Consider the following 24752-nt stretch of genomic DNA (forward strand, 5'->3'; position numbering starts at 1 on the left):
CTGTTGTGGAGTCCCTTGTGATCAGTGTTCCTTCCTACACCCGCACGTTTTCGAATCTTTGTGCATAAAAGGGTCTTGTAAATCCTCCCAGCACCAGAAACGGCATCACTCACACATCTGGCCGAATCTCGCCAGCCCCCTGGCTGGTATGTGGTCTTCGTTGTGCCGCCACACATCTCCTAAGTGGTTTGACGTTCTTCTGGTTTATCCCGACCATCAACATGGACTTGGACACAAATCTTGAAGTTCCTTTGTTATTTGAGAGATAATCCACAGTGACCAGCAGTTCTAAGCAATCATTTCACTCCCTATATAGTATGAGAAAAGCTACTTGGAAGCAGCCTCCTAATTTCCTCTTTCAAAAGTTAAAAAAAAAAAAAAAAAAAAAAGGAGTGAGGAACATTCATTTGTTACGTAAATTAAGCCTGCCAATGATTTAGGAAGTCAGATGCATCCATCAAGTTATAAAACATGCTGTCTGCAAATACATTATAAACATAGGCAAATCCAAATCCCTTTTCCTACTTTTGTTCCTAAGCTTGTACTCCAGTTACCAAAAGACAAAACACTCAACAGGTTGAGCAGCTTGGAATGACTCACTCCATCTGTCCTCCCTAGCTGGAGATTATGTAGTAGTCAATTAATTGGTCACAAGACCTATTCATATGGCTCCGAGCAAATGCAGTGACTTGCCTTCAGCTGCAAGGTTGTTCTGACATTGGCCACACCACCCTCTTACTGGTGTCATGTGAGCAAGCATCAGCTGACAGGTCTTACTCTGCAACCTTGCAAAATCCTACCCATAGCAAGTGAGAGATGGTTACCCACAACAGCCAAATGTAGGACTTAGTGTATAGGAAGTACCATGGGGGGGGGGGGGCGGAGTAGGGACATATACTTGCTTTAACGTAAGGAAAAATTGGTAAGAAAAATAAAAATGATAATAAGAAGTAATAATCCCTCAAAACTTGTGCTGAATTCCTGGGCATATCCAAGTTGAGAAAGCCCTGAACTATCAGAACTCAAGGACAAAAGAAGTTCAATTTTGACTTCTGACACTAACATACCTCATCTGAAAAATGAGAATATAGCATCTGAAAATGCTATAGAATACGAATCTGTACATTCATGAAGGAAATACTTCATTAGAAATAAAAATCCTAAATCCCTGGAATATAGATCAAATCTTGATACACAAAGGGATTGCTCCTGACCCTAATTGCTTTTCCTCTTCCTAGTCCTGTAATTTGGCTGAAGAAAACATTAATGGATCTCTAGAATCTGATGAACGTTTGACTGGTTCTTTGGTTTCATTAAGTTTTAAATGTATCTTTATATATGGCAGCCATATTTTTTCACTCCACAAGTGTGAAAAAAACTAATCATGTCATAGCAGAGCCCTCAGTTCCCGTAAGACATTATTACATATGTGACCTCTAAAATTCCTACATAATGAACTCAAAAAAAAAAAAAAAAAAGGATCTTAAATACACCCTTCCTTGAGAAATAAAGATTGCAACACACCTGTGACAACAACTTGGCTTCTTTGTGGCACAGGCTAAATTGACAGTATCAAGATAAAACCTATTAGGAGAAAATGAATTCATTTTTCCATGAAGGGGAATTCATTTTGAGCTAAAGCTTAACTGCCATGGCCATAGGCTGATCACAGGTTCTTTTTATCCCTTGAACTATCTTTAAGATCACTTTTTTTTAATAGAGAATCAGAAGATTACTTATGCAAGCACTATAAAAAACTTTAGACACTTTCCACTTTAGGCACTGGGCAGCTCAATGAGCAAAGGCTGAAGGTAAAGCCTCCATTCAGTACAAACCTGCCTGCCTGACAAGTGATGCCCCAAATTAACGTTTCCGATTCGCCTAAGGTTTAGCTAGTCTAGAATCACAGGAGAAACGAAAGTACGGGTCCAATATAGGGGATTTAAAAATGCTCCCCATACCCTGAATTTTATAAAACACATAGTGGAATTGCTGGGGGAACACACCCCATTTTTTATGTATAAAAGATGAATTTTAGTTTTAAAGCTTAAATCTCTAAATGGCATTTATCCAGGATCTGATAAAAGAACATCAACTCCCTATTGAAACATCTATTCTGTATATACTTTTACCTAGTAGTTAGCCCCCCAAATGTTCAATCATTCTAATACGTGGCTTTTACATTTTCCAGAGCCTTCAAATGTTATAAAAATGCAAATTTTATCCACTATCCAGGTGGTGCAGACATTTTAAATGATGGGAGTAATAGGAGATAAAAATGATGACATGGTTACAAAATACAATTGGATGAAATAAGGATCTGCCTGCAGTCAGAAAGAATTCTCTTAAGCAGAAACTAAACCAAATGGCACAGGAAACTCTAAACCTCTCCTGTGTGTCTCCTTTGCTTGGCAGCCATCGTTAACTCAGCACTTACTGTGTGCCAGCTACTGTCTCTCCCTAACTTCAGTCAGTGCACCTTTAGCCACGGCTTCCTTGGTAAAGTGGTGTTCAAATGTTAGCATGCTTGTATGAACACAAATTGCCGGGCCTGCCCTCAGGGTTTCTGATTCAGCAGTTCTGAGGTGGAATTTGAGAATTTACATTTCTAACAAGTTCCCAGGATGCTGTTGCTGCTGGTCTGAGAACCACACATTACTAAGAATCACTGTCTTAGTAAAAAATTCCATCTTCCCCATGAAGATGTTTCTGATTACCTAGGCTAGATGATCTTTTTGTTCTTGAACACCTCTGTAATATTTTTTAGCCACATTTTAAATACCTAACACATAAATTGCTTTGTAATAGTGCACATGTCTTGTGATCCTAACTGGATTGTAAATTCTTTACAAGTATAAAAACTGGGTCTTGACATTCATCTTTGTACCTCATGTAGGTTTTACTCATGGTAGATGTCCAACAGATACTTTCCGATTGTTTTAGTAACACTAATTATTTGCATGAAAGCTATGATATGAATCTACCTGCAATAAGCAGCGGGCTTGTCTGACAGTCTGATGCATGCATTCTGATCAGGGGGGTGATCGTACACTCACACTCCATTTCTCCATTTCCCTCTTGTTTACTACAGCAAAAGTTCCTTAGAAGCTTTAACATCTTGTGACTGTGACTTATTACGATACCTTAACAGAGAGGACTTTCAGATTTTTTAAAAGTGAAAATGCCATTTCCTCTGTTATTCTGCTTAATAACCCTTAATTCTTCAAAACCTGATAAAATGTAATAATGTAGAGATGTATATCAAAACCACAGCTATAATACTTAAAAGGGGTGTGCCTCTATATGACCCCAAATTTCCTGTTTAAATGGGAGCTCTAAAATTCCTTCAGTAAATGAAAAAAATAATTGTACCATCACAACTTTTCTTCTGAGACATCAGAGCAGCTCAGAGAGTAGCTAAGAGAAGCTATGTTTAGATCTTCAATGCCCAAATGTCTGTTCTCTCCCCTCAATCCAATCTCCCTGTTTTGTCAATCCTCTCCCTCTTGAAATGGAATTATCCTCTCATATAGGTATTCATATTTTTATTCATTATTATGCTGGGTACCCTGCTCTTAAATATCAAATAATATACATATTACAATTTACCATCAACCATACTTGTAACCCTATACATGGCCAAGTTCTCTATTTCCCTCACTTAGTTCATCCAAGTGTCACAGAAAATAATTTGCGTTATCCAACGTTTACACATTTACAAAAGTGTCTGCAATCACTGACTGGACTCCCACACTCCACGTGTAGTTCAATATGCTGATTGGAACAGCTTCTGCCATCACTGATACTTTCACAATATAGACAAACTTAATAAAACATTGGCAGGAAGGACCAGAGATGTATGGAAGTATGATGAATCCATGTCATATATTGAAGGAAAGGAGAATGCTGGTTCAATTTTTTAAGCTGCTATTTGAACTGTTTGCAATATCATACCCAGGTACTAAGTGGTCTCACAGAGGAGTGTCAAGTTATTAGTCAATAAATGGCATAACCATCCTTTAGATCACTGAAGGCAAGTATCTGCCTTCAAGTACCCAAGACATCAGTCCGACCTCTTTAGCCCATGGCCAATATCTCTAATCAACCAGAACACTGTTTCCTGTTGTGCCCAGACTACTCTCCCTCCAAATCTTTCTTTCCAGTGCAGCGCTCCCAGGATCCACCTCCAACCCAAGATTTGACATCTGAGAAAAAGCCCATTCCCATGCCTGATGCAGGGCTGGAAGAATTAAATTCAGGAAAGTTTCAAAGTAAGTATTCGTGCGTTTCTGCATTCCCTTGACCACTGTTCACATGATGAAAAGCAGTGATCACAATATGTAATGAAAAATAAATTCAAAGGCCACAACGGAAGTGGATTTGAAAAGAGAAAAAACTAAGGCTAATATAGGTCCCCTAAAAGTCCAGTCTAATTATTCTTATCTAATAAATCTATCAAGAATCTTTCTCTGCCTATTCACATTATCTTAATAAGCAAAAAGGAAGAATGCAGGAGAGGAGGGAGTGGCAGGGGAGTATGATCCACAACCCTATAACTGAGCCTCCTCTTTATCAGGGTGATTCCCTCTCTTCCACAATACCTTCTCCATGCCAAGAACAACTGATCACGGACCTTTCTACGAAGTGATTTTCAAAGCCTGGTCCCCAGAAGGAGACACAAAAAGGTTATGGGATGCTGTTTCTTGATATGAGTACTGGTGCTGTGTGTACACAGCAAGCAGAATATGTATGCTTTTTTGTGTGTATATTATAATTCAATATGAAGTTTATTAAAAACAAAAACCAAAAAGGCCCTCATACTGGGCTAGAGCAAGTAGACTGCAAAGAGGAGATGTGAGAGCATTTTTTAAGCAAGCAGTGTGCTTTAGGGGAACGGGCTTTGGAAACAGATCGAGGATTGGAACCAAGTCTGTCAATATGTGGCTGTTCTCAGAAATGTGGTCATGGATAGCTCTTAACAGCTAAGCAACAGCCCATCTGCACACCAGTTCAGTGTGCAATAAAAAAAAAAAAAAACAAAAACCTTGCCCTAACGCCACCTAAACTCAACTGATGAGCTGAGCACTCAGGAAATTTGGTGATATGTACAAACTCAGTCATATTGGGTAGATAATGCCTGGTGTTGGCTAGATCAACCAAGTGCTTACTTTCTTTAAGTGCCAAGCATCATTCTATGTGTTCCATTTAATCACAGGAAGCAGGCAGTGGCAATATCTTAACAGATGAGAAGAATGAAGCACTGAAAGGAGAAGGAACTGCCCAAAGATGTATTACTAGCTTGTCAGTGGCAGAGCCAGGAGTTAAGCCCAGGCATCCCTGCTCACGAGTGAGCCCACCCTGTTCAACTGCACACTGTTCTACATTGGACTATCTGTGGATAGATTTTAGAAAAAGTTAGGAGGAGGTAGGTGGATATCACTGACTGATAAATCAAGTCAAATTATTTCTCCTACATCTCGAATCCCATGCCACTTGGAATGTTTAAATTCTAATGCGGTTCACTGAGGACAAGGCCCCAGACATGTGCTTTGCGTGTGACTGTCTTGTCAGACACCTTGCCATGAACCCTGCCCTACTTTTGCCTGTAAACAACCCCTGTGCAGGAGCCAAGCACACCAGCCACCCGGCGGGCCCTGCTCTGTCCTCCCCGCTCCACCCTGCCCAGTCCAGCATGTTAGCTAGGGGCAGACTCCTAAGCAGAATGATTTTTTTGATCCACACGAAATTAGCTTAAATGTACAATAAAACTAACCAGTATAACTGCTTTGACTTAAAATGTAGAACCACCTGGGAGATCATTTGGTTTTCAGATTCATATAACAGTTAATAAAAATTCAGGGTGATATGTAATTCCTAGTTATAATCTAGATTATTTTCTACTCCCATGTCTTCATACTTTGAAGAGCAAAATTTAGTATCCAGCACACAGAAGGCCCTCTGTGATCGAAAGAATGAGTGAATGAGTGGCATGGCTTCATAAAATCTGTGAATCATAGAAAGATAATTATGTTATAATGTTAAATAAAAAGAAAAGGATACAAAATTATATATGCACCTTGGTAATAAGTGTGCTTTCTAAAAACCAAAAGTAGAAAAAAGAAGTATCAGGATACCTTTGAATAGCCAGACTAAGGACACTTTTGAAAAAAATTTTCTGTATTTTCCAATTTCCAATAATAGATATGTATTATTTACAAACAAAGAGTAAAACTTTTTTTAAAAAAAATTCTTACCAGTAACGATTTCTTTACTTTGCAAGCTTTATTGTAATGAAATTGTCAGAGTCAAAACAATCTCAGACAGCTGAAAGGAAAAGCAAAGCACTCACCCTGTAAGGGTATGATTCTACTCACAGTTTTTCCTTCAACATAACTGCTATCGTTAATATTTACACAAGCCAGCGAAAGTATATAGCTGTAGCTCTTACCCTCTTAAAGTATCTAACTAAAATAAAACAAAAAATAAAAACAAACAAACGAACAAAACTCCACAATTTCCATTTGGAGACCTTGTACCAAGCAGCAATACAATACATATAACAATGACAGGAAGTTTTAAACCACACACATTATACATTTTTTTTTTTTTGAACAAGTGCTACTCAAAGGCTATCTGACCAAGTACCAGCATGCAGACAGCACAGAGATAAGGAAAAGAAAGATAACACTCTAGGAAATCCCCAGCCTAACTAGTGAAACAGTAGCTCTGGGAGGAGAGCTACAATGAAGCAATGTTTGTGACTATTTCATATCTAAACTTTAACAGGAAAAAGAGGTGGCCAGGTCAGGCCTGTTAACAAGAGGTTGTGAGGCTTTGGGGTGTAACTCGCTGCCCACAAAAAGGGGCACTGCTTATCTTTTCGTCTCAGTAAAATGATTCACCCTTTTTCGAATCACCCAGATAACCAGTACTTTAGATAAAGACGTTCATGACTTTTTTTAAAGATCCAATATCAGACCTCGATTTACATTATTTTTTATGTAGTATTTTTACAACCTATCCCCAGGTTTCACTGAAATTAATAACAGCCACAGGATTATTTTTAAGATCCCCCAAAAAGTCAAGTGCATTAGCAACAAAATATTGATTACATAACTTCTAAAGTTTCACTCTGATTTCAAGCCAGGTTGTCACTAGCATTTGGATGTAGGAAGGTATCATTAGTCCGGACCTGTTTAAGAAGTTGGAAGCTGAGCTACTAGGTTGGGGCCATCATCTCTGGAATCACTCACAGGTCTCCCATTCTCTGCAAATCATGTAATCAGGCAAAAGCAAAGTAGAAGGTGCCTTGAGGAGTTGTTGCACATAGTCTTATTCATCACATTTGCTCTCTCTACCTACCTGACAGAAAATGGCTCCACAGTGCTGCCAGTTTTCAGTGCTCCTATTCTTCCCATCAAAACTGTCATTATTCTTATGGAAATTGTTGGAATTGTTTAATTCATTAGAAGCATTTTGAAAAAATACTGAGTGAACTCTTGGCTACCTCCATCTCCCTTCCATTTAGATATACAGCTATGGTATAACTTTTCTGTTGATGCTTTGGAACTTTCTGATGTTGATGCCTGGATTACTTAGCATGCAATGCGGAGGTCAAAGTCAAAGTCAAGTCCTAAGATGCTGTCAGTATTTAGAAGCAGCAGCTCACGTGGCCAAGACCACAAGTGAAGCTTTAGCCACCAGGGCTGAGCATGAAGGCTGTCTGCAGTACCTTCTCATTGTTCTGTACCTTCTCATATGCCTTGTTCCATTCAGGTAAACTACACACCTGGGTCCTCCACCAAACAGGTCTATGAGTCTTCCAGGAAAAGAGTGTTTTTGTGAAAAGTCCTCTCTCTTACATTTGTAACATTTTAAAGCATTTATAATTTTTTTTAATACTTACAACATGGAGATAAAACTACTTATCTTACAGAGGAATAAGTAATTCAATCAGTTTACTGTAAATGACATCATATAAATAATAACTATTATTATTGCCATTGGGGTAATTTTGGAATTACTAGTAATGCATTAATATATACTGTAAGTAAATAAGCCACCAAATGGGATTACATTAAAGAGCATTTGATATTCCTTTAGAGTTTATAATGGCATCTTATTGATTCTGCAGAACAATCTGTGAACTTACTTCTAAAATATGTTATTGAAAGACTTAGGACTCCACTCATTCATCCTTTCAAATATGTAAAGTGCCAGGCCCCATTCAAAATGCTGCTGATACATGAACAACACTGAACAAAACCCGTCTTCATGAAGTTTACATGATAGTGGCAGAAGAAGGAACCAATAATTTAGAAAAATATTTGGTATGCCAAAACAAATGGTAAGTGTGATAGCAGAAGATGAAGCAGGGCAAGGGTAAGCAATGGAGAATACTGAGGGGGAGGGAGACTCACCTAATCATCCATCCTGCTACATGGGGAGTAAAGACTTGGGTTAGGGGAAAACCTAGAAGCCTTGGGCTTCTTATGGTCGCCGGTATAAGTAGTTATAAATAGGATAAAGAGGAAAATGAAATTAGTGAGCTGATGGTCTCGAGGTGCACGTAGTGATGGTGTAACAGGGCTCGTAGTGTTGCGGGAGGTCTTGTTAGAATACTCAGAGTACAAAGACCCTCCCTTCATTCACCACTGGTGATATGAAGGCCAACCAAGAAGTTTCATCCAGAGCATATGGTGCTCTGGGTTCCCTCCTTACTCGAGCCAATGGACATACAGCAGCTTCCATCACAGCCTCCTATGTCACCACCCTAGTCCAAGCCGTAGGTCTTGCCAGGACTGCCGCAATAGCCTTCTTACTGGTACCCCACACATTCATGTCCTGTTACAAATCCATTCAATGGAATAGTCAATGTACATAACAGAATAACAAAATTAATGAGAATTATTCAAGAAAATCTATGTAGAGAGGTTGAGTTAGTGACAGCAGATGCTTCTCTCCTGTTTTCCTTCAGTTCTGGTTTGACAGGCAACAGTAGCCGACACCTAGCATAATATAGCTAAAATTAAAAGCTTCCCACATAATAAATTTATCATTGGCAAATTAAGTGAGAAAGACTCTTAAAGTGCTTTAAGAGTTCTAATAGCCACAAGACTATGAAAGCTGCGTGGGAGTTGAGAGAAATCAATTTATGAGAAGAGAAGTCTGGGAAATCAAAGGCTGGGAAAAACGTATTCAGCTCTGAATCAGCAGACTCTCATTTCTCTGAGTCAGTTCCACATGATAAGGCTGAGTACTAGGAACTCAGGAGATTCCAGCAACCAGATGAGGAGTCACCATCAGCAGTGTCCCTGCTGAGACACGGTGTCATACCAGGGAAAAGAACCCTGGATGAGAAGGCAAGAGCTGTGTCTAGTTCTGGCCCAGTCATTCAGTTCCCACATGACTCTGGGGAGAGAGACTTTCTGAGCCTCAGTTTCCTTAGTTATAAATAAAAGGGTGATGATGAGATGATACTTACTCCACCTATCTTGGAGGGTTGCTGAAGATATTAAATGTGAGCGTTTGAAAGTCCCTTTGAAAAAGTATAAAGCTCTAGATAAAATGTGACGTGTTGTTTTTTATATACATGAGTCCAAAAGGACTCACTGTCCTATTTGAGTTGCTAAGCTCATAGATGACTCCATTGTATTTATACAACATGAAACCAAGATAAACAACTTTGGCCACAAGGACATCTGGCAAATAATGATTTTACTCAAGAAAGTCAATCACCTCCTCACCCCCCAACAAAAATGTAGACAATTCTCTGGAAGCTCCAGGCGATTAGCGCTCTAAAATAGATCTATTACAAAGTTCCTTGGGAAAAATAAACTCTAGAATAAATTAGTGCAACAGCTAGAAAATTATATCTATGAAGTAATTAGCTTTCAAATTAGTATAAAATATTCTCTCTTCCACTGATAAATCTCCCTTCAACCCCTGTGTACCCTCAATCACATCAATTTCCCCTTCTAAAATACTCTTCATCTAACTCTACAAGCCAAATCTTCTAAGTTCTTTCAGGACCCAAACCAAGGGCCATCTGTTCTGTAAAAACTTCCCACAATGGGCCTTTTCTGAAAATGTTTCAACATCTGTAACGGGTAGACAGAATTGACTCTATATACAATGCCTCCCAAGGATTCTCTATTCACTTCTTATAGCTCAGAACCTTCCCAACTACAACCATGGTTTGACTTTCCCCTTGGCTATACTTTAGAACAACAGTCCCTGTGTCTTACATATCGCCATGGATCATGGTTTAGAGAAGAACAGCTGCAAGCCATGCACAATTCCCATAAAAGAACATGTATAGAAGTGGTGTATATTCAAGGTTACCTTGAATTTTTTAATAAATAATTTCAAAGTTTAGCACTTTAGCTGCCATTATAAGGTATTAATCTCTCCTCACATCTCATCAGATACACCAGAATGTTAGAATGTCAGCGAGGAATTCCTGAGCCAGTTAATGAACTTCTTGAAGACGTGGACATCTTTAATTTCTTTTGTGTTGTGTTTGTGCAGTTAAGCTAACATTGAGCAGAGAGAAGACACTTAGTAAGTAGTTATTAAATTAGATCCTTTTAAATGAACCTCCTTTCTGTCATATTTACTAAGGCTGCCTTGCAAATAGCTGTTCACCTAAGTTCTGAAAATAGTCATCTCTCAGGGACAACAAAACCTCATTATACCATGGCTTGATGTGATACAGATTCAGATATTCTTTTGAAAAATAATTATACATTCGAAAATATGACTGTATTTGATTAGTCCTAAACCCAAGCTAATGCTAACCCTGATACCAATCCTTAAAGGGTTTCAGTCATATTCCATCCAGTAGAATTGCAATGAATGTTGACTTCATTTTATTTATTACAGAAGAATTACCAAGGAAAATGAATAAACTTCTCAGGGAGAAGTTTTCTTAGCAGAGAGAATGTTTAGTATTCATGACAGTAATTCTTCTGTTTATAAGAGCTGTATTCAATTTTGAGGACATTACAAATACAAACTGGACCTAAGAATTTGGTCTTTAGAAGAATATTGTTTAATACAATCATTTTCAAATTATTCCCTGGAAATACAAAGGAGTAATTTGAAGAGAGCAGTGCTGTCCACCAAAAAGATAATGTGAGCCATATATATAATTTTAAATGTTCAACTACCCATATGTGAAAAGAAACAGGTGAAATGAATTTTAATAATTTATGTTATTTAACCCAATATAGATAAAATCTTATTTCAACATGTTATCAATATGTTAAAAATATTAATGAAATATTTTATAATTTTTTTTGTACTATGTCTTCAAAAACCAATGTGAATTTTATACTTAGAGAACATCTCAATTCAGACTAGCCACATTTCAAGAGCCTACCAGCTACATGTGGCTAGTATTTACTAAATGAGGCAGCATAGTGCTAGAAAACTCTTCACAAGAATTACTAACATGACGGTGGTACATGTGTATTTTTTGCCTCTGTTCCATTCCTAAACCCCATCACAATGACCAATGAGAAAAGGTACAAAACCTGAACCAATGGCCGGTGGGAAAGTTTGGAAGGCTAGGATCTGAGTGTGTAGAGCTGTCAGTGAAACCTTAAAGTCAAGAGGAAGCTGACCCATTTCCCCAACCCCCATGCAAGCAGAACTGAGAGGAATCATTACCTCTATTTACCAAACCATAAGCATACATAGTCGCCAATCTTAAATGCCATAATAATGAAAATCACATGATAAGGGAACTGAAAATTGAGGAATTATGAGATAAGAAAAAAAAACTCTAGAAATACCTAAACTAACCCTGTAGAAGAAAAAGCATCTCACAGTAATTAGTCAACGATGGAGTGACTCTTGACTATTCACTCCTTTCTCCCCTCCTCTCTGGAAACCTAATCAATGAACAAATCTTGTTGGTTCTTCCTCTGTGTCCTTCCCATGGCATAAATGACGTGGGGCTTGTAAACTGAAAAAGTACTTTGTATTCTGTGCAGTAAAGAACCTTGCCACTCATTTGATACTTTGCATAGGCCTCTTTATACACATTATTATACCTGGACTTTTAAGATTCCTGGATCATGTCTCAGGGCTCTTGGAATCTCTGGAAACATGTACACAAAGCTGCACCCAATGGGTACTCAAATTGGTTTGTTAGTACTCTGGGCCCTCTGGTGTAAGTATCACTATAAAATCCCTTTTGAGATCAATATTCAGAAATGGTCTATCCAACCATTAATGAGCTGTTATCTGACTCTTTTGTTTTCATTTCTACCCTCCCCCATTTTCCAGTAAGACTTTGACCAAAACCTCCTACCCTTGCAACCATCTTATTCCCCCCTTGCCTGCTGACTTTAATAATCTTGCAGTCCCTTGATAACTTCCTTTATTAAACCCCTTCCAGCCTCACTTTTTTATCTTTCAAGGCCTATGAGTCAGCACTTTGATTCCCTATCTCATCTATCCTTCCATTGGACTGATCCCTCAAACCCATTTTAAGATAGAGCTATCCATTTGCCTTCTCCACTCTAAGGCTCACTGTACGGTCCATTCTCATTATTTGAAGTAGTTATGTTTTATAAAGTTGCTAAGAACACTGAAATTAGTGACTACTGAACCATTGCTTCTAGGGGGAAATACAGGGTTAGGTTCCTATAAGCCTCTGGTTACAACATTTTCACCAACTGATATACACATAACCTTGTTTTATGTGTGTTGCTGTAAGCTCCCTGAAAGTAGATCATGTCTTATTCCTCCATTTGCTTCCAGAAACTAGCGAAGAGCTTGGTATACTGAAAGCACTCGATAAATGTTTGCTAACCTCGACTATACCCACATTCACCTTTTCCTCTTCTTATGGGACAAAGTTTTGCTTCTTATAGTCTATGAAAAAGAAAAGATAGCCCCTGAGTTCTGGACCTCATTGCTCATTGTCTCTCCTCTCCTAAGGGCCACTGCTCCTGCTATCAGCTGACCCTGCCACCTCTTACCTGTTTTCAAGCTTTCTATATATGGCAGGTATTGCACTCAAGACTACTGACATATGTAACTCTCATTTATTATTCTACAGAACGCAGAGAATGTGTAGGAAAGCAAACATGGAGGGTCACCTCTAGCTGTCCCTATTGGCAGTGTGGGCAGGGCAGCAGAGCACTCTGTAAGCCTATGGAAAACAACTGTGTTCCAAAAGAGAACTTCCTGCATTTCAACAGTGGCTGGTTATCACTGGTAAAATTCCTAGTATGACAAACATACCAACATGAGAACTCTTAGGGTTCTCAGTGCAGAAGAAACATCTAAAGTTCAGCGTGTTCGTGGACACTAAAAATAAAAATGAAGATATAGAGGGGACTAGAAGCAATACTGCCTGAGAATGTTTAGGAAGAAACCACCAATCCCCATCAGAAAACTCATTTGTTGCTGCCCCCCTCCTCCACCCACTTCTCCACCTGCACCTCTTTCTATTGCCTTGGGTTAAGTTCTCAGGAAACCTCTAAATAAATTCTAATAATGATAACCAAATATTTACTTTCAGAAAGTCATCTGTAGACAAAATGGAAAGACAACAAGAATAAAAAAGATTATGAATACAAATGTCCAAATGATTTAAAAATATGTATTGCATATCTAACTCTCCAAATAGACGGAAAGACAAAAATCTAAAAAAGTGCTAAGTGAAGAAAAAAGAATAAAAAATACGGGAATCTGCCAAGCTGAGAGACCTAAATTAATCTAATAAACCTTTATTGAGCACTTCTGTAAGGCTTCCTTTGTCTACTTTTTGGTATACAGGTTGGGTATCCCTTATCCGAAATGCCTGGGGACCACAAGTGTTTCCAATTTTGAATTTTTTTGGATTTTGGAATATTTGCATATACATGAGATATCTCAGAGAGGGGACCCAAATTTAAACACAGTTTACTTATGATTCATATATACCTTATACACATAGCCAAAACGAAATTTTATACAATATTTTTAATATTTTGTGCATGCAACAAAGTTTTGTATATTTTGACTGTGAGCCATCACATATGGTCAAGTGTGGAATTTTCCACTTGTGGCCTCATGTCTGGGTTCAAAAAATTTCAGATTTTGGAGCACTTCGGATTATCAGATTAGGAAGGCTCAACCTGTACTATTAGCTCCTGTCATACATGTTACAACATAACCATAGGGAATAAACCTTCATGAACTAAACTCCTCAAGGGCAGGGATATATCTTATTCATTCTTGTATTCTAGCAATTCATTGTACTTGGAATGTGGAAAATACCAATAGATGCTTTTGAATGAACATTTACTGTTTGGGATCCTGTAAGTTGCAAGTTTTAGAGCTCAGAGCACACATCAGAAACATTACTATAAAGCATGCTCAGAGCACCTGGCCATACTACAAAAACCAGGTTAACTTATAGCCATCATTCTAACAAATAAATGAGCTAACTGTCCTTCATAATATACCATCTTAACCTTGGGGAAATGTTTTCTGAATGGTAAAAGCCTACTATTTTACACATACACGTACACTGCCTCCCTCCAGCCTTTAGAGACTCTGAGGTCCAGAGGCAAAGGGTAGGGGAGCAAGGCTGTCAAAGTCCAGTTTGGGGTCAATCTTTGCTTTTCACTACAGCCTGTTGAAAATAAGATCAATTCTACAGCAATTCATCCAATTAATTGCTAGTCTCACTCCTCTACTCTTCAAAGCTTCAATGGCTTTAAACAGAAGAATCACAGCAACACAGCAAACCCCTCTCCCCTGCCCCTGTAGGTGAGGCATTACTTCACCTAGAACACACCACTGCCAGGCCTCAACCAGGTCACCACCACCCCCGGAGGTGGAAAAACAGACTCTCATTACTTTTAGTCAGAAACTATTCTATTCTCATATGAGCTTTTCCTTTCACAGTGTTTTCCTTCTTGACTAAAGAGGGAGCATGTAAGGTGAAAAAGTCAAGTGGCTTCTACTACTCCATTACGGCCACAGCACACTTGATCAGCAACGAAACTGAGCACCGGGAAATCCTGTGCTTTAGACAGCTGGGGGCAGGGAAGCTATGGCAGTTTTTAGGTTAAATCCAGACTTGTGGTCAACATCAACCTGGGTGTTCCACCTGAATCTAGACTGTTCTATGTGGAAACCACTTTAACTTTTTCTTAAAGAATACAGTGACTTTTCAAGAGTCTTCTCCATATGTACAGCCTCTTTTCCCAAAGGGGAAAAAGCTACGCTAAGCAATAACGTGTTACAACTCCAAAAGCCTCCATAAAGAAACCTAGGTTATCTAGGAGATAATCTTTTCTATCCTTTCCCCTCTCCTAAAATTATCCATCAAAAGCCCCAAATAAAAGGCAAAAAGGTCTTCACAAAAGGAAAGAAAAGCTGAGGTCAGCGACGCAAGCTTACATCATAAGCTAAGGAGGCCTTTGCTTATTCATTTATTCAAACATTTGTCTAGTGTCTGTAAATGCCAAGTGTTGTAACCCGAAGTGAACAACACAGACATGGCATGGTCATTCCTGTCCTCGTGGGGAATGGTAAGACTCAAGCACAATTACAATCCCGCAGGACAGGGTTCTCAGTGCAATTGGAGAGCCTGAGAAAGAGCAGGGCTATCTAGTCCCCTGGCATGTGGGGTGCTATCAGAAAAGGCTTCCAGCTATCAGAGGTCTTACTATGTGCCAGGCACAATTCTAACTCTGCAAGAACAAACCCACTGAAATCTCATAACCACATTATGAGAGGGTTACTCTCATTCCCAATGTACCAAAGAGAAACCAGCAGCATAGCATGATGTGGTTGGTTAAGTAACTTGTACGAGATCCATATAGCTATTAAGTGATGGTGTCAGGTTTTGAAACCTGAAGTCTGGTTCCAGAGCCCGTCCCAACTTTTAAGTAGGAGTTAATTCAGTTAAAGGAGGAAGAGGGTAGGCAAGTTCCAGGCAAAGAAGTCTTTGTAAAGGGAAAATTAAGTTGTTTGAGGAACTGAGACAAGTTCACTTTGACTGGAGTAAGGAGTGTGAGGGGAAGAGCAACGAGAAACGAGACAGGGCTAGTCACGTGAAGAAGGGTGGACTTGATTCTAAGAGTTACATGTCGCAGTTCTCAGCCCCTTAATACCAGAAAGGAGCAAAAGCCTAGTGAAAATAACACAAAGGTCCAACAGTACACAAAAGAATATGCATTTATGGTAAATAAAAGCAATAAAATGAATTTTAGCTACAAATTCATAACAGTTTTCAAGAAGTGCAAAACAGAGGAACTTGCCATACTTAATAGGACTAAAAATTGGCTGAGGCAAGAAGCAGGAATCAAAAGGTCTGTATTCCACATCTTGCCCTACCTGTAACCAGGCTCTGTAATCTTGGCCAGTGAGCCTGTTTCCTAATCTACAAAACATAACTGCTTTGGAAGATAAAATCCAAGTAAATGTCAGCTACTACAGTTAAATTAATCTTATCAATTATACTTTGAAATACTGGTCTTTAAAACACAGCAGCACATTAAGCCAATATGCACCTCTCTCTCACCACAATTTTTAGAAAACTATTGGGAAAACTGGTTTGTACAGCATGTAAGTCCTAAGTCCAGCATCCTAAATCTCCAGCATGCATGGTTTGTTTCTGCTTTGAAATCATCACCACTACATTTCATGGGCTAGACAAATCTTTCTTTGTTTTTGCCAAGGAAGAGAAATGATTCAATTGAAAGTACCTCTGGCTAAGTGCACCCATGGGGCAGGGAATATTCTGAACTTTCTCAACAATGGCTAAATGCAAGACCCTCCAAGCCCTGACCCTCCCCCCCTCCTAGACCACTGGGAGACAGTAGCAGCTACCTGGAGTCACAGGTCCTTCTGTCCTAGGTGTAAAATTAAAAAATCACAGACTTGGGGATTCAAAGAAACCTTACAGCCCCCTAAAGCAAGAGAGACTCAGAAGATAATCTCTTATTCTACTGCTTCCTATCCCTGCCCCACCAATAAATTATTTCAGCTTAGTCAATTTAAGTGGCAAATTAAAGGTATAACGTCATTAAGAGAGAATCATTAAAAAAAAAAAAAAATCACGAGGAGAAAGAAACCCTGTATTAAAATTGCAATATCTCTGACTCTGGTTAATTTGTCACTATATTTTTAAGAAACAGAGAATAAGTATCTCACAGAATAAAAAAGGTTGCAGAGGCTGACTATAAATTGTGTTCTTTGGAAACTAAAAACCACTGACAGCTTCCATTACTACAAGAGGACAGGCATAATTTACAAGTGAAATAAATATTTTCAAGCCTTAGTTGGTTATTTCAAAACTGATATCCACAAAAACTCAAATGAGAGGAATGAGTTTCTGACAGCTCCTTGAAAACTATAATGATATATAATCTATGCACTAGTAAATCTAGTTTTTGTTGTTTTTTTTTTTAACTCTGGCCATGAGAAACCAAAATAAGTATTCTTTTATTCATCTGAATCTCCTATGCAATTAACATTTTCCCCATATGAACTGCATTAGTACACAGGTATTTGGTCACTTGTTTTTATGAGCATAAAACAGCATGAGGCCAACAGAATATTTATCTTGGACAGAGGACTGGATTAGGTCCAGAAAAAACAAAAAAGGACAGATAAACAAACATTTCTCTGGAGGAAGAAATATAAACAGAATGGTCTTTTCAGTGACGGGTGTAGAGATTGAACTTGACATTTTCATAACTAATCTGGATGAGAGATTGGCCAGAAATAGGACCATATCTATAGATGGCAGTAAACATTTTTTCACTGAGATAATGCCCAAGTTAAGAAAACAAACAGTAAGATCTTTCAAGGTTCTGTGAACAAACAGATAAATGGCAAGTGAGTTTCAGTCAAGACAAAGGTTAAATTAAATTACTCTGGATAAAAATGATCTTAAAGTTATTCTTATGGTAGACCCTAAACTCTTAAGTTTTGTTCCATAGAATTTACTAAAGATAGACATCAGTTGGGAGTAGGGAGGAGCCAACAAAATGCTGAGTAAATCAGATATGATGTCAGAAACAAAATAAAAATTACCTTGCTTTCATATGTAAAAAAAATGTATATTCTTAATAAAATGCCATACATTTCTTGGCAGTGAATTTCAAAAATCTAAACTGGAACTGAAATAGAAAACAATAAAATCTATAGAGGTAAGTCTCTGAAGTTAAAAAAAAATTATATAGCAAGACTCCATCTCTACAAAAAATTTTTAAAAATTAGCCAGGCATGGTGGTGTGCTCCTATAGTCCCAGCTACTTCGAAGGCTGGGGCAGGAGTATTGCTTGAGCCCAGGAGATAGAGGCTGCAGTGAGCTATGTTGATATCGCTGCACTCCAGCCTGGGTGACAGAGCAAGACCCTGCCTAAAAAAAAAAAAAAAAAAAAAATTAGATAACCCTGTAACTGTAAAGAAAGAACAAAAAGGGTTGGTAAATACAGTAAGAGGCATGGATAGGATAAATGCACTTATTTGTTAAATTCTGAAATAATGGAGATGTTTTCAAAGCTTCAAAGAGACAAATTTATGTTTTACAAAAAGAACTTGATATATTGGCTAATAAATTCGTATTTCTTTAAGTAGTGGTACTACCTGAAAAAAACAGGTTCAAATAAACATATTTAAACATTTACCATGCTTCTACCGATGTACTATAATCAGTATTGTGCTATGCACTGCAGGGACACACATATAATGTTCCTTGTTCTCAAGGTATAATATGGTGAAGCGTTTGGATAAATAGAAAAACAGCTCATGGAATGTGGCAACTGCCATATAAAAAAAATGTGCTAAGCTTAGTAGTTCAGAAGGACCAGCATGCCTATTTGGGGCAACCAGCAAAGAAAATCAGAGGAGGCATCTAAACTGAGTTTGAAGAAAGAACAGAATCTTGACAATAGTAATTTTGGGGAAAGGAATACAAAAAGAAAAGTCTTAAAGAGTAAGAGATGGATTTCCCAGGCTCTCTGGCAAATATTGGTTTAATGTCTCCACTGACAACAGTGGAGACACGAACATTGGCCTCACGAACATTGCTACTTGAAGTGTCCAACTTCACTTAAATTCAACATGTACAAAATCAAATGCAGATATTCCCTTTTAAAAAAGCACTTCTCAGTATAACTTCCCCATTTCTACTAATTATGGTACCCAGGTTACTCAGGCTCAGAACCTTGAAGTTATTTTATATATTACTAAGTATTTTTACTATTTATACTGTTTGCTTATAATTCCCTCTCCTACTTTCACATCCTGTCTAGTTTTCTTCTGAAATATGCCTTGTGTTTGCCTCCATCGATACCAGTTAGGTCCCCAAGGAAGAGAAAGCAATGGAAGACATAATAAACCCTTAATTCCTTGCAAGCTTTGATGAAAATCTCAGCCTCAAATCCTAGTAAGCTAACCAGGACCAAGTAGTTCTGGAACTGAAGGGGACCAGATGGAGAATTCCAGCTGTGATTTTAGGGCACCCAGAGCCTCAAGCAATGTAAGTCAAAATGACCTCCTCTCCTACGCCCACAAGGCTATACAGAAATCTCTATCATACTAATCTGAGAGTGAGGAAGTACCCCTTCTGAGAGTGTGTGAGCCAGCAAAAAAAAAAAAGAAAGAAAAAAAGAAAGAAAAGAAAAGAAAGGAAAAGAAAAAAAACAGATCAAGCCTGCTTGCCCCAATAATTAGAGCAGAGTTGGTCTAGGCATCACATCCCAGAGGGGTAATATATGACAGATTCATAATACTTTGTGATTTGAATTGAAGAAGTGGGGAGATACTAATATTTCATCCTTGAGGATAACTGTGCTTCGCCCCCAGTAAAAACATGTTTGGGGTAAACTTCTGGTGGAAAATGATGAGCTGGATGTCCAGTGCCTTGTACAGAAAGGTTTCTAAAATAAATGGAGAAAGAGCAGAGGTCTGACACATTATGGCAATACTTTAACCCCAGGAAGTTATCTATTACGGTCTGGTAATTGGACCACAACAATTTTGACAATCAGTTGCTAATCCTGACATAATTCTGAAAAGAATGTTCTTCTTAAACTACATTAAGCACACTGGCAGGTCAAGGCAAGCTCAAGACAACTCGCTTTGCTACTGCTGGGTTAAACACAATATTGACTTTAACGGTCCAAGCTGTAAAACTCAGTGCTCTGTTGGAGTAAACTAAAGAGCAGCGTGACAGTGATCAGCTGTGAGATCAAAGTCCACACAACCTGGATTTGAAGAAGGAAGACACACCGAGGAACAAATTATAAAGTGTGGATTTGCACCTATTTGGAACTAGACTGCTTTTTTTGGAGACAGAGTCTCACTCTGCTGCCCGGGCTAGAGTGCCGTGGCATCAGCCCAGCTCACAGCAACCTCAAACTCCTGGGCTCAAGCAATCCTCCTGCCTCAGCCTCCCAAGTGGCTGGGACTACAGGCATGTGCCACCATGCCCGGCTAATTTTTTCTACATATATTAGTTGGCCAATTAATTTCTTTCTATTTATAGTAGAGACGGGGTCTCGCTCTTGCTCAGGCTGGTTTCAAACTCCTGACCTTGAGCAATCTGCCCGCCTTGGCCTCCCAGAGTGCTAGGATTACAGGCGTGAGCCACCTCGCCTGGCCTAGACTGCTTTTTAATAGCTTAAGTTGGAGCAAGCAGAGGTTGCACACTTCTCTTAGCACATTATCTAAACTAGCACCCTTATGCAATTAGAAGCAGTATTTAGCACTTTGCAGGATAAGATTATCAGACAATTGTAGCTTTTCTTTTTTCTAGCTTCTGATATAAATACCTCTCTCTCTTTCTCCCCTTCTTCACTACCCCTCCTTTCTGTTTATAAAAATATAACAATCGTGAATTAGTCAGAGCCTTCAAACACAAACTCCTTTCCTTGGAGTAAGTCTGGAATTTTAGGATACAGTCACAACTGGCTCGTCACAAATGCTTATGAAGTGATTCAAAGAAGCAGAAGAGCTATCAGGAAACTACTAAAAAATAAAAAAAAGCTTCAGAGATATAAAAAGAGACATCTATGTATCTGATATGTTTACCACATATGGATCTTGCCACAGGCTGGGAGGGAAGCCCTAAAGGTGGGAGCATGATGTTACTGGCTTGTATCAGTTTTGTTCTTTCCCTTTGGAGAAGAGAGGTCTGGGATCAGGGAAAGAGAGGGAAGACTGGGGAATATAGATTAGGTTCTGCTTGCTGATATCATGCACTGTAAAACTGCACTGACTTGAATCCCAGCACCAAAATTTAAGTTAAGGTACCTGTGTTGAGCAAGCTGCTCCACCAACCCACTGCTCAAAACTGCAGTGGCTCCTCACTGCCTGAATTCAGAGAAGGATCTCCACCTTTTGGTAAGGACAAGCTAACTGCCATTTCCCTACAATCTTGAGATCACCCAGAGAAGGGATTAATACAGGGAAGCAGCTCTAGGACCTGGAGGGAAAGAGATAATATTTAAGTCTCTGAGAATTGTAAGAGTCGCTACTTATTTAATGTCTAATAGGTGCCGAGCATTGTGTAGTAGGATTGACATATATTATATCTAGTTTTCAGACAACCTTGCAAGAAAGGCGATTTAACACCCATTTTACAGATAGAAAAAAACTTTAGAGAAAATAATGTGGCCTATCTATGTTGTAAGTAGGAGAGCCAGATTTGCATTAAAAATGTAAATCTATAACAAAGTCCCTACTCTTTCTATTAACTTTCAAAGGTGTAGATTGGACATTTCCCACCCCCCGTCTATACTTTAGGGTCACCTAAATTTAAAATTAACAATGCTTGCAAGGCTCTGCACAATCTTGTCCCTATATATCTTGCCTCACAGGAACACTCTTATATCAAGGAAACTGGTACATTCTTTATTAATCCAGTAATACTTCCAAGGTAAATAGTTTCTTCACCTCTCTGAATTCTACCCATCAAATCCTATGTCCTCCATAAAGCCTCCCCTAAATAGCCCAGACTAAAGCACCCTCCCTCATTTTCTTCCTTTCATTTTACTGGACTTTTGAGTCTTGGTCCTAAACTACAGCTTTGTACTATGGATTACTTTTCCACACTTAATACTTATTATTTGCATAATTAACAGTAAACTCCCTAGAAATAGTACTTAGATGTCACACTTTCTTATAAACTCTACAGAATCTTACCATAGAATCTCAATCTTAGGTACTTCAAATAGTAATCTGCAAAGAGGGAATAGAGATTCATGTTTTAGAAAAGAACTCACTGACTTGCATTTGAACTCCCAGTGTCACTAGTTAACCATTCAATAATCTCAAGCAAGCTTCAATTTTTATCTGTAATTATAAATTTATAATCTATAAATTGGCTACTAAAAATACCCATTCTCAAAGGATAACTGTGGAACATGAGTGAAATGATTTAAGTAAGAGCATTTGACACAATGGCCAGCACATGGTATTATTTTCTGCAAACATTAATATTAAAGGGGTCTCCCTTAAAATGTTTTCTTTTTTTTTTTTTGAGACAGAGTCTCACTCTTTCACCTGGGCTACAGTACAGTGGGTTAGGTTATCATAGCTGACTGCAACCACAAATTCCGGGGCTCAAGTGATCCTCCTGCCTCAGCCTCCTGAGTGGCTGGGATTACAGGTGTACACCATGATGCCCAGTTAATTTTTCTTTTTGTGGAGATAGACTCATGCTATGTTGCTCAGGCTGGTCTTGAACTCCTCGCCTCAAATGATCCTTCTGCATCAGCCTCCCAAAGCACTGGGATTACAGGTTTGAGCCACTGTCCCCGACCACCCTTAAAATTCTTAAGAAGTAGTTAAACGCATCTTAAAAGATTTCAGGGAAGCCATTTACATATGTGTTCTATAATTACATTTTCACTAATAAGGTTTTTTTTTTTTTTTTTTTTTTTTTTTTTTTTTGAGACAGAGTCTCGCTTTCTTGCCTAGGCTAGAGTGAGTGCCGTGGCGTCAGCCTAGCTCACAGCAACCTCAAACTCCTGGGCTCAAGTGATCCTCCTGCCTCAGCCTCCTGAGTAGCTGGGACTACAGGCACAAGCCACCATGCCCGGCTGATTTTTATATATATATATATTAGTTGGCCAATTAATTTCTTTCTATTTTTATGGTAGAGACGGGGTCTCGCTCAGGTTGGTTTTGAACTCCTGACCTTGAGCAATCCGCCCGCCTCGGCCTCCCAGAGTGCTAGGATTACAGGCGTGAGCCACCGCGCCCGGCCACTAATAAGGTTTTTACAATATGAAAATACATCTCTAAAACCATAAATAAATGGCTATTTGCATTATAGAAGAATTTTACTTTTCTTCCTAATTTTAATTTTTGCCCACATAATTTTATTATGGTAAAGGAGATTTTTTTAATAAAGGATATTTACCTACAATCTCATTACCCTATCACATCAACTGTTCTTTATTATTTTTTTTCTAGTTATTGGTCATACATTTGCATATTTTACTAATATATTCACCTTATGGATATCAATTGATGTTAGGATTTTTTTCATTTAACATAACAAACATTGTACAGTCTTCAGGCCAGGAGCTGTGGCTTACACTTGAAATCCTAGAACCTTAGGAGGCCAAAGTGGGAGGACTGTATGTACACTATGATTTCTTCCTATACATACATACCTATGATAAAGTTTAACTTATAAATTAGGCACAGTAAGGTATTAACAATAAATAAAATATAACAATTATAACAATATACTGTAATAAAAGTTGTATAAATGTAGTGTCTCTCTGAAAATATCTTTTACTATACTCACCCCTCTTCTCCTTGTGATTATGTGAGATGATAAAATGCCTATGTGGTCAAATGAAGTGTGGAACAGAGATTTCATCACTCTATTCAGAATGGTACACAATTTACCAATTTATGAATTATTTCTGGAATTTTCCACTTAATATTTTTGGACTAAGTTTGACCGGGGAAAGCAAAATCTTGGATAAGAGGGAACTACTTTGGTGTGTTTGGCTGCACACTAATATTACTTAGGGAAGGTTTCATAAAGACAGACCCCCAAACACCACCCCAGACCAATTATATAAAATCTCTGAGAGAGCAGTCTGGGCCTTTAGTTCTCTCTAGGTGACTTTAATGTCAGCCAGACTTGAGAACTACTAGTTTAAGTATTATACATGCATTTATTCAAATGAATACAAGGTAACTTTTAGCATAATGCAGTGTATACAGGAACTACTATTTTGTGTGAAGGAAAGAGAATTCTTTTATTGTATTTGCACAGAATATTTCTAGAAAGATACAAAAGAAACTGGTTTAATAATGGTAGGCTTTGGGAAGAGGTATTAAAGGGTGTGAAGTGAGAGGCTTATATTTCCACATATTTTACATTGATTTTTAACCAGGTTGATTAGAAATTAATAATCCTAAAATCAAATCACAATTTCATTGATAAAGAATTTTTCAGGTACACATGGCACTAAGCAATGTATAGCAATCTCACAGCAGGAAGCAGCTACCAGTGTTCCTAAGGTCCTCCATGGAGCCCTGCACACTTGGAAAGAACCAAGTAGCTACTGGGGTCCATTTTTGCCCTCTGGGCGGAGCCAGTAGTTCCTGACACTTCCTGCTGCCCTAGCAACTAACTTAGTCAATGTACCATTCTAAAGCAAACAGTCACTGCCTGATATGCTTGGGGAAAATGTTTGCTCATAGCTCCCTCCTCACACAGTGGAGGCCACCATTAATGGTATGTTAGTCCAGGGCATACTCTT

At 38.5% G+C, this 24752-nt stretch overlaps 1 protein-coding gene across 5 annotated transcripts in view; it reads right to left on the reverse strand.

The window, feature by feature from the left end:
• Window positions 1–24752, reverse strand: part of FNIP2 (folliculin interacting protein 2) — a 117761-nt gene that overhangs the window by 84609 nt on the left and 8400 nt on the right. For 2 of the 5 annotated variants that reach the window (XM_012783588.3, XM_012783586.3), the window contains exon 1: window positions 1–24752. This exon is cut by the window's right edge and continues 7958 nt beyond it. The exons of 2 other annotated variants lie outside the window; for them this stretch is intronic. In XM_012783588.3, the coding sequence (XP_012639042.1) occupies window positions 1–176 (176 nt within the window). In that variant the 5' untranslated portion in view covers window positions 177–24752. One more of the 5 variants, XM_012783587.3, reaches the window with a different exon arrangement.

Source organism: Microcebus murinus, chromosome 15 (assembly GCF_040939455.1).
Source record: "Microcebus murinus isolate Inina chromosome 15, M.murinus_Inina_mat1.0, whole genome shotgun sequence".
Lineage (NCBI taxonomy): Eukaryota > Metazoa > Chordata > Mammalia > Primates > Cheirogaleidae > Microcebus > Microcebus murinus.